At 45.2% G+C, this 20,094-nt stretch overlaps 1 protein-coding gene across 3 annotated transcripts in view; it reads left to right on the plus strand.

Annotated features, from left to right (window-relative positions):
• The window catches only part of SH3YL1 (SH3 and SYLF domain containing 1), a 264,690-nt gene that overhangs the window by 36,280 nt on the left and 208,316 nt on the right, over nucleotides 1-20,094 (plus strand). For all 3 annotated transcript variants that reach the window (XM_073625460.1, XM_073625461.1, XM_073625462.1), the window contains exon 2: nucleotides 11,780-11,890. In XM_073625460.1, coding sequence (XP_073481561.1) covers nucleotides 11,780-11,890 — 111 coding nt within the window. The remainder of the gene's footprint in view (nucleotides 1-11,779; nucleotides 11,891-20,094) is intronic.

The following is a 20,094-nucleotide window of genomic DNA, read 5'->3' on the forward strand; positions in this document are numbered from 1 at the left end:
TGTCACGCCCTAAGAGAAAAAGTGCACTCCCTATATAACCCCTCCCATTACTGGGAGTACCTCAGTTTTTTCGCCAGTGTCTAGGTGTTGGTCACGGAGTAAAGATGTGCTGAGCTGAGCTCCTCTGGAGCAATCCCTGCTCGGGCTAGCTATGCAGACGGATCCATTGAATGGTACCTGGGCCTCGTGTCTGAAGAAACAAGGTTTTTGCCTGTGAATGTTTCTCTTTTGAGAGCTGGACCCCGGAATCCAGTACTTTTTGGTATTAAAGAGGAAGTAAGCCCTGATGGGTTTACTTCCTCTTTGTTTCCCTGCAAAGGTAAAGCATAATGGGCTACTATGCAACGCACAGCCACCAGTGCATCAGCGTCACGTTTTTCCGCGCCCAACGGAGGATACCCACACTTTGGCGGTATCCCCATCTGTTGGGCGCAGTGTGTCATCCAGGCGATGGGTGGGGATCGCGAGTGCGTGCCGCTGTGGTGGCAGGCGCGCTGCGGTTCCTCCCCTTTCCACCAGACGCATGACATTAGGGGCGGAGGATGTGGCGGATGTCCGGGTATTTAGGCGGGGGGTGCTGGCATGGCAAACTTTCTTTCCATTGTGTCCCTTTAACACACAGGCGGGAGGTTCAACTACACCGGTAGGCACCTTTGATACACCTTCAATACCTACATATTTAATTTAATTGTATTTATTCCCATATGCACACCCTGTGGTTTTTGATTCACATCCCAACACATATCTTTTTCATTCTCTCTCTCTTTTTCCTGTTTTTTTCATTATACCCTCAGTCCACTTGTTTTTTTTACTTGTTTTTACTTCCCATTTCACTTTGTTGCATCTCTTCACTCCCCTACTTCTCCCTCCTTTTTTTTTTTTTTTTCCTTTTTTTTTCCTCTTTACTACTTTTCCATTTTGCTTTCCTCCACTTTACTCCATACCCTCTCTCCTCCCATGCAATACAGGACACCTTTGGATACTTTGTACTAAGTACATGTTCTTTACACTCTTATGATATTGCCATTTCAGTTACCTCAGACTTTTTCTGTAGGATACTTTTGAACCCTGTGCAACAATGTATATTATCTCATACTCTCAAGACATCTCCATTCCAGTTATTCTAATTTACATACATACTTACACTCATATATTCCATACAGTGAGTACGCCCTGCAAGACCTATGGGACCTTTCCAATTTTTGCCATTTTTTGCGTCTGGCCTCGGTCCTCCTTGCTGTGTTCTCCGTCCCTTCAGCTCCCGGGGGAGATGCCCTCTGCCGACCCCTGTTTGGGTTCAGTCTTTGAAGCCTATCGTCTGACAAGTAAATATGGGATGATTGGTTCAGGCTTCTTGCTCTTGTCCAATCATAACTTATACTGTAATATATACTTTGTCTTGACAGACATCAGATATGCACATCAGCCCCTGATGAAGCGAGGAAAGCTCGCGAAACGCGTTGGGTTAGAGATGTATCATGTATATCTGTATTACTTGTGATATTACAGTATTATGGCTATGTTCAAAGGATTATATGCTATGTTGCTGTTTTATGAATTTGTCACCCATGCTCATGTCTTATGTTGGATGATGTTGTTACCATTCAATAAATCTTTTCTATACTTGTTCACCTTTTTGATCATCATGAACACCTCATTTAAAGTCCCAGGGACGACTGCCGTTTTTCAGTGTCCCATTATGTGTCACTTACCTGACACAGGAGCCTGCGATGTCACCACTGTCCCCTCTCCTACGGAGCGTCCATCTTCTTTCAGGGTATCGTAGCTCCGGCACTGTGATTGGCCGGAGCCGCGATGACGTCACTCCCACGCATGTACACGGGAGCAACCACTAACGGCATATCGCTGTTTGCAGCGGCATGCTTGGTGTGCCTGCGCGCCACTGTCTATGGCGCATGCGCCGTAGACAGCGGTGCCTGTCTTTTTGCAAATATCTCCTAAACCATGTAGGTTTAAGAGATATTTCTTGGACCTACAGGTAAGCCTTAATCTGCCAGTGGCGCTATTGCAGGTCCAGGATTGTGGGTTTCCTCGAGGATCCCCAGCTCTTGAAGGTTTACCGGAAGCCACCATGAAGGGTGAAGATTGGGTTTGTTGATTTACCACAGAAAACCCTGTGGCGGGAAGGTAAGTGGAGTTTTTCTAAGAAATTTTTAAAATTTTCTTATGAATGGTCTCCTTTAAAGTAAATGTTGTTATGCCTAAGTGTCACCACTGGGGGCTGTATGGAGCTTTTCATGCTTTGCTCAGAGATTACGCTGTGTCACAGAAGCAGCAGACTCTTTTTCTCCAGCCAGCAGGCAGACCTCCGGTAAGTTTGGGGGGGTTTTTGCTTCCTCCAGACACCCCTACCTGGGCTGAACTCTTCCCCTATTCGTGAGGCTGAGTATAAGGGAGAACTAAAAACAATCGGCAATGCCGTTTTCTTTCACCGCCCCTACACGGAGCAGCTTCCAGGTCTCCTTCACGCCATCCCTCCCTCACACACAAGCCGATCCCGTCAGATCGGAGGCCCGTGCTTGTGCAGGAAAACTCTTTTTGAAAGAGAACGGAGGGGGGGCGTGATGCAAGGTGGGGGCGTGATGCAAGGTGGGGGTGAGGCTTAGCGCGGCCTTGGTGTCCTCCAACGCGGGAATGTTTTTGAAAAAAAAAAAAAACTCCATTTGTGCTGGCTGCAAAATTGTCGCAGAGACATGAGAGCAAAGGGAGCATGAAAGAGGTTTTGGTGACATGGGCATTTCCTGCTTAGCACATTTACTATTTGCATGAGGCTGAGCATCAATAGCAGCGGCAGTGGCTGGACTATTGCTCAAGCAGTTAGTACCTCTGCTTTGTGCATAGGGCTAAGGTTAGAAGGGGGGTTAAAACACCCCCAAAATAGAGCTAAAAGGGTCACCCTCAAGCTCTGGAAAGCCTACTCATCTCTACAAATGGCATCCTCCCCTGAGAGGGAGTGGCTGGTCAGAATGAGCATCTGGGCCATTAAATGTTTGCAACTGTTCAACACTGCAGCCCCTGTGCATTTTACCAAAAGATCTTTTTTCCCTCAGCCATGATGGGTTTAAAAAAAAAAAAAGTTTAGCGACTTTAATCGCACAGATTCCCTTCCATTGCCCAGGACCCTCAAACTGAGGAACGAATCCCCTCAGGGAACTGTGGTGAGGCTGATGACTCCTCTTCTGAGGTGTCAAATGTGGGAGAATCATCTGGTTTCAATCTTAAGATTGATGGTGCAATTTCTTGCTGTATGGTCCGCTACACATTTATGCTCCCTTAACTGAGTGTTTGGGTTCGCTAAAGCCTCCTCAAACTGTGCATGCCTTTTCATGTCCATTTATTGTTGGAAAAGCTTTTTTGTATCTGAGAGGATCTCCCAGATAAACATTATTTTTCCTCCTAAAAAAGTTTTTTACACTTTATCCTATGGTGGAGGAAATTCACTAAGTAGAGTATACCAGCAATTAATGCTGCTATATCCTCTGTGAATAAGAGCTTTTGTTCGGAAGACAATGCTTAAATGCTTAGGCATTCAACGGATAAAATGTTGGAATTCCTGTTAAAAAAAAAAAACACTTTTTTCTCTGGCAGATTGAGCAGCCTGCACTGAGAGTAATTGCTTAATCATTGTGTGGCCAGTTTAACAGGTGTTCAGGTATCCTGCTCAGCAGGCCCAGGATCTGGCAGCTTTATGTTTGCAATAATTGCTTTGTGAGTTTCTATTGTAGAACCTCCACAAGGTTCTCATGCAGGTGCTTGCTTATAAACTAGCCAAACGCACAACTGCTGAGATGCCTACGGCCACATCACCCTGAAAGCTCCTGATCTCGTCTGATCTCAGAGGCTCAGCAGGGTCAGGCCTGGTATGGGAGACCGCCTGGGAATACCAGGTGCTATACACGGTTCTGTGCACATTGTTGCTAACACAAACAGCAAAACTCATGAGTGCGGGATTGCACATCAGCAGAGGATAAACTTCCTTTCACCATGCAGAAGCTCCTGGCTAGTCTTCGTTTTGCGGTGAAACAGCTATTTGAGAATGTTTGGATAATGCATCCAAAGAAATTCTAGTGGGAAAAGTACCCCCTTTTGCCATTTAAGTAAAGGAGTAAATATATTTTTATTTTTAAAGCTCCTCGTTTTGTGCCAGGGGCATCAGCCTCCAGGCAGTCATGATGGCTTCCACCGTCAGGTTCAAAAGGTAATCCTCAGAATTAACCCCAGGGACAAAAGAGGTCTTGGGGCAGGAAACCTACAAGACACTGAAGCCTCCTTATGAGGAGGTGCCCCGCTTGCTCAATAGAGGGAATTCTTCTGCAGTGCTCAAGGATCTGACAGGAAGACGAATAGGGGACTTCCTCAATAGCTCCAAGGTACAAGCTGGAGTTCCAAGAGTTCCCATCTCCTCATTTTTTCTCAGATCAAAACGTTCCTAAGGATCCAGAGAAAAAGAAGTCTTTCTCTCAAGCATTGGACCATTTTTTTTTGGCAAAAGGGGTCATGGTGGTTCCCATGTAAGAGCAGAGGTTGGGGTTTGGTTAAATCCAAATGGACAGTCTGGATCTCAAAGTTCTAAACTTTTTTTTTTTCGCATGGAGTCTATCCGATCAGTATTCTCCTTCCTACAAGGGGGAGAACTTCTGGCGTTAATCGACATCAAGGATGCTTATCTCCATGTGCCGATCTTCCCTGCTCACCAGAAATTTCTACACTTCGAGGTAGAAAATCTTCATTTCCAGTTTGTAGCTCTACCTTTTTGGGCTAGCTACTGCACCTGGAGTGTTTATAAAGATCCTGGCTCCTCCTTTAGCCAGGTTAAGGGCTCAAAGTATAATGAAACTAGCCTACTTAGATGATCTACTCTTGATAGATCAATCGGTAGCCCGTTTAAACCAAAGTCTGGTCACCGCAGTCAGCTACCTGGACTACTTTAGGTTGGATCCTCAACCTAGAAAAATCCTCCTTAACCACTTAACAACCGGCCCATAGCCAAATGACGGCTGCAGGGCGGTTGCTTAACTCTGGGAGGACGTCATATGACGTCCTCCCGGAATTCCCCTCACGCGCGCCCCCTGGGGGGCGCACCCAAGCACATCCGTCCTTTGGACCCGGCGCATCACGGATCCCGGTAAATGGCCGCTGATCGCGGCCGTTTACCATGTAATCGCGCCGTCAAATGACGGCGCGATCACATGTAAACAGACCGGCGTCATCTGATGACGCCGGTTCCTCTCCTCCCCTCCTGTGTACCGATCGGTACACTGTGGAGGAGAGGGGGATGGATGGATGGCTGCAGCGCTGTGGGCTGGATGTGTAGTGCCCACAGCGCTGCACAGAGACATCCATCCATCCATGCTCAGCCATCCCTTCTGCTGTGCAATACTCTGCAAAGCCCCTATAATACTCTGCAAAGCCCCACATTACTCTGCAATACCCCCATAATACTCTGCAAAGCCCCACATTACTCTGCAATACCCCCACAATACTCTGCAAAGCCCCGCATTACCCTGCCATACCCCGCATTACCCTGCCATACCCCGCCATACCCTGCCATACTCCGCCATACCCCGCCATACTCTGCCATACCCCGCCATACTCCGCCATACTCCGCCATACCCCACCATACTCCGCCATACCCCGCCATACTCCGCCATACCCCGCCATACTCCGCAATACCCCGCCATACCCCGCAATACCCCGCCATACCCCGCAATACCCCGCCATACTCCGCAATACCCCGCCATACTCCGCAATACCCCGCCATACTCCACAATACCCCGCCATACCCAGCCATACCCTGCCATGCTGAGCCATGCTCGGCTGTACTCGGCCCCTGTATGTGGCCAAGCTGTGGAAGTCTCACACATGTGGTATCGCCGTACTCAGGAGGAGTAGGAGAATCTATTTCGGGGTGTCATTTTTGGTATGTACATGTAATGTGGTAGAAATATTGTATAAATGGACAACTTTGTGTTAAAAAAAAAATGTGTTTTAACCACTTCCCGCCCGCCGGCCGTCATACAACGTCCTTGACTTTGTGCGGGGATATCTGAATGATGCCTGCAGCTACAGGCATCATTCAGATATCAGCTTTTTCAGCCGGCGATTCCCTACACCATAAGAACGATCATAGCGGCTGTTCCACTGCTTGATCGTTCTTACAGGAGGCGAGAAGGGATGTCCCCCCCTCCCGCGCTTCTACCGACTCACAGCTACGATCGAAGCCAGGATCGTTTTTTTTTTTTATTTCAGGCTTCCCAGCCTAGAGGTGAGATGTGGGGTCTTATTGACCCCATATCTCACTGTAAAGAGGACCTGTCATGCCATATTCCTATTACAAGGATGTTTACATTCCTTGTAATAGGAATAAAAGTGGTCAAAAATTTTTTTTTTTGGAAAAAAGCATCAAACTAAAATAAATAAAGTAAAATGAACAATAAAAAAAATAAAAATTTTAAAGCGCCCCTGTCCCTGTGTGCTCGCATGCAGAAGCGAACGCATACGTAAGTCCCTCCCACATATGAAAACGGTGTTCAAACCACACACGTGAGGTATCGCTGCGATCGTTAGAGCGAGAGCAATAGTTTTGGCCCTAGACCTCCTCTGTAACTCAAAACATGTAACCAGGAAAAAATTTTAAAGCGTCGCCTATGGGGATTTTTGAGTAGCAAAGTTTGGCGCCATTCCACAAGCGCGTGCAATTTTGAAGGGTGACATGTTGGGTATCTATTTACTCGGCGTAACTTCATCTTTCACATTATGCAAAAACATTGGGCTAACTTTACTGTTTTGGTTTTTGTAAAGCACAAAACTGTTTTTTTTCCAAAAAAAACGCGTTAAAAAAATTGCTGCGCAAATACCGTGCGAGATAAAAAGTTGCAACGACCGCCATTGTATTCTCTAGGGTCTTTGCTAAAAAAACATATATATATAATGTTTTGGGGTTCTAAGTAATTTTCTAGCTAATAAATGATGATTTTTACATGTAGGAGTGAAATGTCAGAATTGGCCTGGGTGCTCCAGAACGCCTGAAGGTGCTCCCCTGCATGTTGGGCCTCTGTATGTGGCCACGCTGTGTAAAAGTCTCACACATGTGGTATCGCCGTACTCGGGAGTATTAGCAGAATGTGTTTTGGGGTGTAATTTGTGGTATGCATATGCGGTCTGTGAGAAATACCCTGCTAATATGACAATTTTGTGGAAAAAAAAAAAAAGTAAAAAAAAAACCTTGATTTTGCAAAGAATTGTAGGAAAAAATGACAACTTCAAAAAACTCACCATGCATCTTTCTAAATACCTTGGAATGTCTTCTTTCCAAAAAGGGGTCATTTGGGGGGTATTTGTACTTTTCTGGCATGTTAGGGTCTCAAGAAATTAGATAGGCCGTTAGTACTTCAGGTGTGATCAATTTTCAGATATTCGCACCATAGCTTTTGGACTCTATAACTTTCAAAAAGACCAAATAATATCCACCGATTTGGGTTATTTTTACCAAAGATATGTAGCGGTATAAATTTTGGCCAAAATATATGAAGAAAAATTACTAATTTGCAAAATATTATAACAGAAATGAAGAAAAATGTATTTTTTTACAGATTTTTCGGTCTTTTTTCTTTTACGGCGCAAAAAATAAAGAACCCAGCGGTGATTAAATACCACCAAAAGAAAGCTCTATTTGTGTGAAAAAAAGGACAAAAATTTCATAAAGATACAGTGTTGCATGACTGAGTAATTGTCATTCAAAATGTGAGAGCACCAAAAGCTGAAAATTGGTCTGGTTAGGAAGGGGGTTTAAGTGCCCAGTTGTCAAGTGGTTAAAACCATCAAGGAGATTGCAGTACTTAGGGCTGATCATAGATACAGTCCTGAAAAGGGTATTTTTGCCCCAGGAAAGAATCGGTTCCTTAAAGGAACTGATTCGGTTGGTCAAAACAAAGTAGAATCCTTCTATTCATCTTTGCATGAGTTTATTGGGAAAAATGGTGGCTTCTTTCGAGGCCGTTCCTTATGCGCAGGTCATTCAAGACTGCTGCAAAACAGTATCCTGTCAACTTGGAACAAGTAGGTCCAAACTCTGGACTTCCCAATGCGTTTATCCGCCAAAGTGCGTCAGAGCCTCAATTGATGGTTAATATCCAAAAATCTTCAAAAAGAAAAATAATTTCTACCGGTTACCTGAAAAATAGTAACAATAGATGCCAGCCTTTTGGGCTGGGGAGCAGTCCTGGAAGAAGAGTCCAAGAGAAGTGGTCCAAATCAGAGTTGACCTTGCCCATCAATATTATAGAGATTCGGGCAGTATGCCTGACCCTAAAGGCCTGGATGCTCAGACTACGGAATTATCCTGTCAGGATCCAATCCGACAATGCCACAGATGTGGCTTATATCAATCACCAAGGGGACACGAGAAGTCGTGTGGCCCGGAGAGAGGTGAATCATATTCCGTCTTGGGCAGAAAACAACATCCCTTGCCTATCAACAGTTTTCATTCCAGGGATGGGGAATTGGCAGGCGGACTACTTGAGTTGCCAACAATTGTTCCCAGGGGAATGGTCCTTTCACCCCGACATCTTTCTGTCAATATGCCAAAAATGGGGAGTTCCGGACGTGGATCTGTTTGCGTCCAGGTTCAACAACAAGATCGACAACTTTATGTCAAGGACAAGAGATCCGATGGCATACGGAACAGATGCCTTGGTCTTTCCATGGGATCAGTTTTCACTGATCTATGCGTTCCCTCATCTTCCGCATCTCCTACGCAGGATCAAGCAAGAGCGAAAGGAGGTGATTCTGGTGGCCCAAGGGATCTTGGTTTGCCGAGATCATAAGGATGACGGTAGGGGACCCTTGGACCCTGCCCCTGTGGCCAGACCTTCTCTCGCAAGGTCCGGTATTCCATCCTACCTTACAAACGCTAAATTTAACGGTTTCGCTATTGAGACCCACATTCTAAAGGACTGTGGGCTGTCAGCCTCAGTCGTTTCTACCTTGGTTAATGCTAGGAAGCTGGCCTCCAGAATCATATATTATAGAGTCTGGAAGGCATATGTCTCCTGGTGTGAATCCAGGGGTTGGCACTCCAGGAAATATATCATAGTTAGGATCCTTGAGTTCCTACAGATGGGATCAGTAATGAAGCTGGCCTTGAGCACTATCAAGGGCCAGGTGTCGGCCTTATCAGTGTTTTTTCAACGACCACTTGCTTCACACTCTCTGGTTCGTAACCTTATCCAGGGGGTAGCGCGGATTAATCCCCCAGTTAGGTCATCCCTGAACCCTTCGGACTTAAATTTAGTCCTGTCGGCATTACAAAAACAGCCTTTTGAACCGATTCAAGATATTCCCTTGATCCTCTTGACAAGGGAAATAGTTTTCTTGGTTGCCATATCTTCTGCAAGGAAAGTATCAGAGTTGGCTGCTCTTTCCTGTAAAGAGCCATATTTGATTATTCGTAAGGATAAGGTTGTATTGCGGCCTCATCCTAATTTTCTACTGAAGGTAGTGTCAGGTTTTCATTTAAACCAGGATATTATTCTGCCTTCATTTTTTCCAGAACCTCGTTCTGTGGAAGAAAAGTCACTACATTCTCTTGATGTGGTGAGAGCGGTCAAGGTCTATTTAAAAGCGACTGCTCAGATTCGTAAAACAGATGTTTTGTTTGTGTTGCCAGATGGTCCTAAAAGAAGACAGGCGGCGTTGAAATCTACCATCTCTAAATGGATTAATCAAGTGATTGTTCAAGCTTATGGTTTAAAGAGGAAAATTCCTCCTTTTCATATTAAAGAGCACTCCACCAGGGCTGTTAGTGCTTCTTGGGCAGTGCATTACCAAGCCTCCATGGCTCAGATCTGCAAGGCCGCAACTTGGTCTGAAATCCATACATTTACCATATTTTATCAAGTATATGTAAAAGGTCATGAGGATATCGCATTTGGGTGCAGTGTACTGAAGGCTGCAATATGAGTCCTCTAGTCTCTTGGTGCCCTACTTTTTTTGTGTCTCCCTCCCTTCAGTTGGCATTGCTATGGGACATCCCACATGATAACTACTATGGGTCTGTGTCCCCTAATGTATGAAAAGAAAATAGGATTTTTAAAACAGCTTACCTGTAAAATTCTTTTCTTTGAAGTACATCAGGGGACACAGAGGTCCCTCCCTTCTTGGTATACACGTGTATTGCTTTGCTACAAAACTGAGGTACTCCCAGTAGTGGAGGGGGTTATATAGGGAGTGCACTTTTTGTTTTAGGGCATGCCAGTGTCCATCACCTGAAGGTGGCCTATAAACCACATAGTAACTACTATGGCTCTGTGACCCCTGATGTACTTCAAAGAAAATGATTTTACAGGTAAGCTGTTTTAAAAATCCTATTTTTAGGATCTGATGAGGAAGTTGCAGCTGTTCACTGTGAATTGCTGCAGCTTCCCCATCAGACCCTGAGACAAGAACGGTATACCGTGGCTGGAGTGGAACAAATTTAGATGGTGGGGGCACCCAATTTTAGTCTTGCCTAGGGCAGCACAAAACCAAAATACACCACTGCATCTAGGTCAGTATGTATGTTTGTTTGTTTTTTTTGATCACATACTTTTTTTAAAGTGCAACTCAAAATGAGGTAAAAATAAAAAAGCAGTTCTGGCTTCTGTTTAGACCAGGGATCTTGGATTGACATTCACAGGGGTCCAGTTTGTAAAATTTGCTTATGGCAGAGGTCAGAATCTCATGTTTGAGCTATAACACGTCGCAGCCCCTTTTACATCACAGTCCCCCCTATACATCAGTGTCTTCAACCCCCACTTAACATCATGCCCCCCCTTTAACATCACATCTCCCCCTTCACATCAGTGTCCACATTCCCCCTTACATGAAAAACCCCCTTTACATTACAGTGCCTCCTTTAAAGAAGTCCAACAGTGTCCTCAGTTCCCCTTCACATCACAGTACCCCCTTTACACATCACAATGTCCCTTTATACATCACAGTGTCCCCTTTACACATAACAGTGTCCCTTGCAGTCATAGTCCCCTCTCCTACTTTACATTACAGTCCCCCTGTCATCATTCAGCCTCCCATGCACAGTCCTACTAGGGAAAAATCTAAACATAGCAGCTGGATGTTCTCTCTCTCTCTGGCCTCCCGCACGGCCGCCGCTATCATCTTCACAGCAAGCGGGGGGTGGGAGGTGCTGCATATTGGGACAGAGGGCGGTAACCAACTTATTTTATTAACAAGCAGTTGATTACCGAATTCTGCCATTGAGTCCAGATGTGCAGCACCTCCCGCCCCGCCTGCTGTAAAGATGATATTGATGGACAGGCAGGAAACCAGCGAGAGAGAACACCCATGCACAGCCGCAATCCGGACAGGACTGTCACTCAGTCCGTTTCCAGAACACGGTCCACCATTTAATGAACTTTGGTGTAGACTTAAGACATCCTGTGACTTGCACTTGCATACATTGACGCACAGTGTCATTATTACCATTCTTCATCATTACAGAATGGCTGGTGGCGTAGAAAAGAGGACCTTTTTTGTCAAATGACTGGGTTGAAAACATCTACTTTACAAACAAGCCTTCCTCTGTAATGAAAAACTGTCGTGTTTCTTGACAAATTCAGCAAGTCCAAAATGTTTAATTTAGTTTCCAATTGTTGAAACTGTATTCCCTAATGAAGTTCCTATATTTGTACTAAAACTGAAATTTACATATTTACTCATATACTGTACAGAAACAATAAGTCCATCTGTATTTTATTTGCAGTGAATAATCCTATTCCTTCCAACCTGAAGTCTGAAGCAAAAAAAGCAGCAAAAATTTTAAGAGAATTCACAGAAATTAGTTCTAGAACGGGACCAGATAAAATTATCCCAGGTACAATTGTGATTTTATATTTATTTAGCTGTTTGGTGTTGTTCCATTTCCATTTCAGATATTCAGCTGTGTTGGCAGTGTCTCTATAAAGAGTACTTGTGACCTGCCATGCTATCACATAAGGGGCTTGTTGGCGGCCTTGTGATGGCAATAAAAAAAAAAATGTATTATAAAAATAAATAGAAGTAATAAAAAAAAAAAAAATCATGCATACCTGTCACCACCTTACAGACCTCATATTAGAAGAATGCAGCGTAGGGTGAGCACATATATGTAAACACCAATGCTCCTCACATTATTGCGAATATCAGCATGAGAGCATAATTCATGGTTAACTTTAAACTGAAAACCTGTGAAGGCTTTTAAAGCATTGCCTATGAAGAGTTTTGGATACCATTGTTTTTTTGTTATTCAAGGGGTGTGCACAATTTGAAGATGTCTGGTATCTATTTAATCTATGCAGCACACTCTTTTATTTTTTACCAAATAATTTACTGTGCATCCAAAAAGTATTTACAGTGCTTTATTTTTTCCACATTTTGTTATGTTACAGCCTTATTCCAAGATGGATTAAATTCATTATTTCTCTCAAAATTCTGCAAACAATACCCCATGATGACATTGTGAAAGAAGTTTATTTGAAATCTTTGCAAATTTCTTAAAAATTAAAAAACTAAAACAATCCCATGTACATAATAAGTATGGTATTCACAGCCTTTGCTCAATACAGTGTTAAAGCACATCTGGCACCAATTACGGCCTCAAGTCTTTTTGAGTATGATGCAACAAGCTTGGCGCACCTATTTTTGAACAATTTCTCCCATTCTTCTTTGTAGGACCTCTCAAGCACCATCAGGTTGGATGGAGAGTGTTGGTGCACATCCATTTTCAGATGTCTCCAGATATGTTCAATCGGGTTCAAGTCTAGGCTTTGGCTGGCCCACTCAAGGATGCTCACAGAGTTGTCCCATAGCCACTCTTTTGTTATCTTGGCTGTGTGTTTAGGGTTGTTGTCCTGTTGGAAGATTAACCTTTGCCCCAGTCTGAGGTCCAGAGTGCTCTGGAGCAGGTTTTGATCATGGATTTCTCTGTACATTGCTGCATTCATCTTTTCCTTGATCCTGACTAGTCTTCCAGTTCCTGCCTCTGAAAAACATCCCCACAGCATGATGCTTCCACCACCATGCTTCGCTGTATTGGGATGGTATTGGCCAGGTGATAAGCGGTGCCTGATTTACTCCAGACATGACGCTTGCCATTAAGGCCAAAGAGTTCAATCTTTGGTTCATTAGATCAGAGAATTTTGTTTCTCATGGTCTAAGAGTCCTTCAGGTGCCTTTTGGCAAACTCCAGGCGGCTGTCATGTGCCTTTTACTGAGGAGGGGCTTCTGTCTGGCCACTCTACCATACAGGCCTGATTGGTGGAGTGCTGCAGAGATGTTGGTTCTTCTGGAAGGTTATCCTCTCTCCACACACAAATGCTGGAGTTCTGTTATGCCCCGTACACACGATCGGATTTTCCAACAACAAAACCGTGGATTTTTTTCTGAAGGATGTTGGCTCAAACTTGTCTTGCATGCACACAGTCACACAAATTTTGTTGGAATTTCCGAACGTCAAGAACGCAGTGAGGTACAATACGTACGATGGGACTATAAAAAGCAAGTTCAATAGCCAGTGCGCCACCCTTTGGGCTCCTTCTGCTATCTCTTCTGTTTATCTCATGTTAGTGGAAGTTTGGTGAGAGACGATTCGCGCTTTTCAGTTCGTTTCTGCTTTTCAGTTTGTGCTTGTGGGTTCGTATCTGTTCTTCAGTGCGTGTTGTCAGTTCGTTACTGTCTTTCAGTGCGTTCTATTTAATAGTTTGCTTCTGTTTTTCAGTGCGTTCTTGTCTGCTCCTTTCGTTTCTGATTTTTAGATCGTTCTTCTCAGGTTTTTTCTGATTTTCAGTGCATTCTGTTAGTTCGTTCTGACCAGCCGACCGTTTTCAAGCCATGTTGCAGGTACGTACTCTTCGTAAAGTTTGTGCTGTGCTTGGGCTCGGTGTTGGAGTTCTTGCTTTGACTCAAGTCCAGTCCACGAACAGAGCGAGGAGGAGTTCATGGACGAAGAATTGGTTGCTCTAGCATGACCAATTCTTGCACATGCCTTTGTTGTGGGAGATCCAGGAGAATAATCCTGATGATTTCAGGAATTATCTCCAGATGACGGACCCCATTTTTCACCATCTGTTGGCTTTGCTGTCCCCTTATATTATGAAGCAGGACACCTGCATGTGGCAAGCCATCACTCCCGAGCAGAGGCTCGTCGCTACCTTGCGGTACTTGGCGACGGGGAAAAGTCTCCTGGATATCAAGTTTACGATTGGAATCTCCCCCCAGGCTCTGGGAATCATTATTCCAGAGACCTGTTCTGCTATAATTCAGGTCCTGCAGAAGGACTATATTAAGGTAAGTTTTATCCTTTAACATCACATTCTATGTATTTAATGTTTGCTAATGTATTGTATTTATTTCATCATTCCTTAATTACCATGACTGTAATATGCTGTGAATGTCCTTTTTGTCCTCATGCATGCTGTAAGCTTTTAATGCTCCTTTTTTTTCCCTTCATGCATATCTGCCTTCACTAACCTCCCCAGCATGCTATCCTGGGCCTACACACCTAACCTAGTCACTTAACAATGTATTTTGTCAGCTCCATTGTAGTGCTTACCCTAAACACCCCCTAAAATGTGTCCAAATGTTTTATTGTTGTCCTTAAATTCAGGCAGAGTGCAAGAGGTTTTTTTTTTTTTTCTGGGCCCAAACTCATTTGGAACCCTCCCTCCCCCAACCGCTAAGTCAAGATACCAATCCTCTATCTGCTGACTTTGCCAAACCCATATACACTATACTTACCTCTTTTGTGTTCATATTTATGGATGGATTCACCAAAGCATGTAGTGCAAGGGCCTGCCGACATGCTTGACCAGACATATGTTGACCTGCCATGCAGTTCGTTGGCAAGCGTATTTAAAAGACCCACACCAAAGAACAAAGAGGACCTCTCCTTGCTCCTCATCAGCTGAGATCTCCAACCCCACTATACCTTCAGTCCTCTCTGAGACCTGCACTGAGAGGAATGAAGGTGTAGAATTAGGTGTGTCACAGCCAAGTACTTGTGGGCAATCTGCTTTCGGTACACCGACGTCAGATTGTACCAGGCACATTTCCCTGCCCCAGCTGCTGCACCGCTGAAAGAAGTTCACTCCCAGCCATCCACATGCCCAGCGGTTGAATGCTAGCTTGGCAAAATTGCTAGCACTTCAACTGCTGCCTTTTCAGTTGGTAGACTCTGTCCCCTTCCGTGAGTTTGTGGAATGTGCGGTTCCTCAGTGGCAGGTACCCAAACGCCACTTTTTCTCACGGAAGGCGATTCTGGCTCTCTACCGGCAAGTGGAAGGCAATGTCTTGACCTCACTGGACAGGGTGGTCAGCGGTAAGCTGCATATAACCGCTGGCTCATGGTCCAGCAGGCATAGACAGGGACGTTACCTAAGTTTCACCGCGCATTGGGTGACTCTACTGGCAGCTGGGAAGGATGCAGGACAAGGTGCAGTAGTGTTGGAGGTTGTTCCGCCACCACGCTTCCAAAATGCCACTACTAATGATTGTGACACACCTCTCTCCTCCACCCCCTCCTCTTCTTCTTCCCCCATGGCCTCTTCCTGTGCTTTGTCCTCGGAACCAGCGGTGCTTCGTAGCCGTTCAAGGGGCTACGCAAGTATGCAGGCCAAAAGATGCCATGCGGTGCTTTAGCTGGTGTGCTTGGGGGACAGGAGCCACACTGCGGCAGAGGTTCTGTCAGCTCTGCAGGGGCAGGTTCAGAGGTGGTTGATGCCACGCCAACTTAAGGCAGGAATGGTGGTTTGCGACAATGGCACCAACCTCCTCTCTGCTCTCCGACAGGGACAAATGACCCATGTGCCCTGTTTGGCTCACGTCCTTAACTTGGTGGTGCAGCGGTTCTTGGGCAGGTAACCGGGCTTACAGGATGTCCTGAGGCAGGCCAGGAAAGTCTGTGTGCATTTCCGCCGGTCATATAATGCCAGTGCTCAGCTGGCAGACCTCCAAAAGGAGTTTAACCTGCCCAAGAACCGCCTAATCTGTGACATACCCACCAGGTGGAACTCAGCTTTGGCCATGCTGCAGCGGCTGCACGCGCAGCAGAGGGCCATCAATGAGTACCTGTGCGACTATGGCACCAGGACAGGGTCAGGGGAGCTTGTTTTTTTTTCCCCACGCCAGTGGGCCATGATCAGGGATGCATGCACTGTCCTGTCACCATTTGAGGAGGCCACGAGGATGGTGAGCAGTGACAGTGCATGCATCAGTGACACTGTCCCCCTTGTCCACCTGTTGGAGCACACGCTGTGTGCAATAATGGACAGGGCACTTGAGGCTGAACAGAGGCAGGAAGAGGAGGACTTCCTTAGCTCTCAAAGCCCCCTTTATCCAGACAGTGTTCCTGCGTGCCCACCGATCACACAGGAAGAGGACGAGGAGGAGGAGGATTGTGTCAGTATGGAGGTGGAGCCTGGCACTCAGCATCAGCAGCAGTCTTTAAGGGATCAGTCCCAAGAAACACATGGACTTGTACGTGGCTGGGAGGAGGTGGCTGCGGACCATGTCGTCCTTAGTGACCCAGAGGACTCCGGACCGAATGCCTCAGCAAACCTACGCTGCATGGCCGCCCTGATCCGGCAAAGCCTGCGTAAGGATCCTCGTATTCGTGGTATCAAGGAGAAGGACCAATACTGGCTGGCAACCCTCCTTGATCCACATTACAAGGGTAAGGTTGCGGACCTTATCTTGCCATCGCAGAGGGAGCAGAGGATGAAACATCTTCGGGAGGCCTTGCAGAAAGGTCTGTGCAATGTGTTCCCAGAGACTGGGAGGTTACAAACTCCTGTTTCTGGCCAACGTGTTACTGAGGCTTCAGTCAGTCAAAGAAGGAGCGGTGGACAAGGTGGCCATCTGACCGATGCGTTCAGACAATTTTTTGGTCTGCAGCCCCAAGGTATGATCGGTTCCAGCAACCATCACCAGCGTCTGTTTTACATGGTTCAGGAATACTTAGGGGCAAGATCTGACTTGGACACCTTTCCCACCGAAAATCCTCTGGGTTACTGGGTCTTGAGGATGGATCACTGGCCAGAGATTGCACAGTATGCAATTGAGCTACTGGCCTGTCCTGCATCCAGCGTTCTTTCGGAACGCACATTCAGTGCTGCTGGAGGCTTTGTAACCGATCACAGGGTGCGTCTGTCCACCCACTCAGTCGATCGACTGACCTTCACAAAAATGAATCAGTCTTGGATCACCACCAGCTACCAAGCACCTGATGCTGATGTAACCGAATAATTTTTTTTGAAATCTCAGATCCCTTCAAAGACTGCCTATGCTGATGCTGAGTGACTATCCTGAGTAATTATCCTCTTCCTCCTCAATGATCACGCTGATAGCTTGTAAGAACATTTTTGGTTCTGGGCGCCACCACCAGTGCCTAAAGCCCAATTTTTAAGCTCCTGTTTAACAGGGGCGTGTAATTACAATTTTTGATGCAATACTTTGCAGCAGGGCTCGTTTCTGCATTCCAACTAGAGTATCTGTGAGGGTTTGCAGTGTTGTGGCACTGCACCAGTGCCTAAGGCCCAATTTTTCTGCCCCTGTTCAACAGGGGCATGTAATTACAATTCTTGATCTAATATTTCACAGCAGGGCCCGTTTCTGCGCCCACCAAGAGCGAGTGAGGACTTACAGTGTTGTGGCACTAGCACCACCACCACCAAAGGCCCAATTTTTCTGCCCCTGTTCAACAGGGGCATGTAATTACAATTCTTGATCTATTATTTCACAGCAGGGCCCTGTGAGGGCTTACAGTGTTGTGGCCACAACAACACCTAAGGCCCAAATTTCTGCTGAGTATATAGGGTAGGCCCCTACTTTCAAACATCCAACTTACAAACGACTCCTACTTGCAAACGGAAGGAGACAACAGGAAGTGAGATTAAATCTACCCCTAGGAAGGGAAATTCTCTCCTGTAAGAGTTAATATGGGAAAAACGTTTCTCCTTTCCACTGATGCTTTATCACCAATCCTTGTTTCACGAAAAAACCCAAATTTTCAAAAAACATTTGTCATTGGGGCAAAAAATGAGGTGAAATCTTCTGAAGAGGAGCACAGACAGCAAAACAAATGTCACAGGGGTGATAACCCTTCCCTATGTTTTCCAAAAAGCTTAAAATAGATTTTTTGGCTGGAGCTAAACACGTTAAAAATGTTCAAAATTACAGACTCTACTTAACAACAAACCTACAGTCCCTGTTTTGTTTGCACCGCCTGTATACTGCTGTTCAGAGTATATAGGGCCTGGTGGCCCCACGCCTTTCCTTTTTTTAATTTAGGTGCGGGGTTCCCCTTAATATCCATACAAGACCCAAAGGGCCTGGTAATGGACTGGGGGGTACCCATGCTGTTTGTCTCACTGATTTTCATCCATATTGCCAGGACCCGACATTACATTAAAGCCGCAAGCAGTTTTAAATGACTTTTTTTTCCTTTAAAAATGACATTTTGTGCAGGGACTGTTCTAAGCACGGGAAACACGCGCCACTTTACAGGCATACTATAGACACCCCCCCAGGTACGATATTTAAAGGAATATTTCACTTTTTTTTTTTTAACTTTAAGCATCATTAAAATCACTGCTCCTGAAAAAACGTCCGTTTTTAAAAGTTTTTTTTGCATTGATACATGTCCCCTGGGGCAGGACCCGGGTCCCCAAACCCTTTTTAGGACAATACCCTGCACATTAGCCTTTAAAATGAGCACTTTTGATTTCGAACGTTCGAGTCCCATAGACGTCAATGGGGTTCTAACGTTCGTGCAAATTTTCGGTCCGTTCGCAGGTTCTGGTGCGAACCGAATCGGGGGGTGTTCGGCTCATCCCTACTTAGCACACAGATATTTGAGGCAAGAAATAGGAATGTGAAACATTGCTTGGAAGTGTCGTATAATTGTCTGTTTTGGCAGAGTTCCCAGCTGAAAACATGTTTTTTTTCCCTTTTCTAAAGCTGGAATACTTACCTTTTTTTTATTAAAGTTTCACACATGAAGAGACCCCTAGTATCCACTGGAGCACCTGTGTGGGACACCCTAAAAAGGGTGTTCTGGTTTCCCACACTAGTGCTCCTGCGTTCAGATATGTAAACAGCTGCTGAATGTCCTCTCCTTACACCGAATCTAGTTTGCATTTCATTCTAGTTACAAACCCATCTAGACAACAATGTACTAAACTTATTTTAATACAAATAGGCATGAACAAATGTAGTTAACCTGCATCTGACAAGAACGTCGTATTAGTGGGCGAACGAACGATGTTTACTACGAAAGATTACTGTGCCCACGAACCTGAAACTTGCCATTTTAAAACAACAGTAAAGAAATGTACATGGAGCAGCACTAAAGTAATAATAATAATAGGAACACACAACAAATACTTACTTTTTTGCAGCACTTTCTTGATCCTTCTGTACTGATCTTGCTCCCTCAATTTCAGGTCTGACCAGCATTTCCTCAATTGCTCCTTGTAACGTCATACCCCAAAATTCCTGTGCAGACTTCTCACAACTTTAGTCATGATCTTGGCCTTTCTCACATTTTGGTTGCTGTACAGTCCATACTTCCCATTATAGTCGGCCCTCTTCAAGATGTCCACCATCTCTACAAAGGACATATTTGAGGCCTTATATCTCCTCCTGGATCGGGAACTGCCTTGCTCCGGGCTTTCTTCGTCCTCCTCATTGCTGCTATTATCACGCACCTGCTGTCTCTCTGCTATGTGCTCTTCCACTGCACTGAAAGAGAAGGGGCAGGGAATACACTAGAAAGAAGGTCAGGGGCAGAGTTTCAGGCATGTGCAGTGTATATAAAGCATAACATGCGTGCATCGTACGTACAATCTGTGAGCGGTGGACAGAGTAGCGTAAGCGCTGATCGTGCAAACGAAGGTACAATTTTAACTTGGGGCATCAGTGGTTAGTGACCTATACTGCTTTGGAGATTGAGGCCTATATTGGGACAAGATTAGGAGAGTTTAGCTTGACATTAGGGTTTGTCTTGTGTTGTGTCTTGCAGAGAAAATGGATAAATTTACTGAC

Source organism: Aquarana catesbeiana, linkage group LG04 (genome assembly GCF_042186555.1).
Source record: "Aquarana catesbeiana isolate 2022-GZ linkage group LG04, ASM4218655v1, whole genome shotgun sequence".
NCBI lineage: Eukaryota > Metazoa > Chordata > Amphibia > Anura > Ranidae > Aquarana > Aquarana catesbeiana.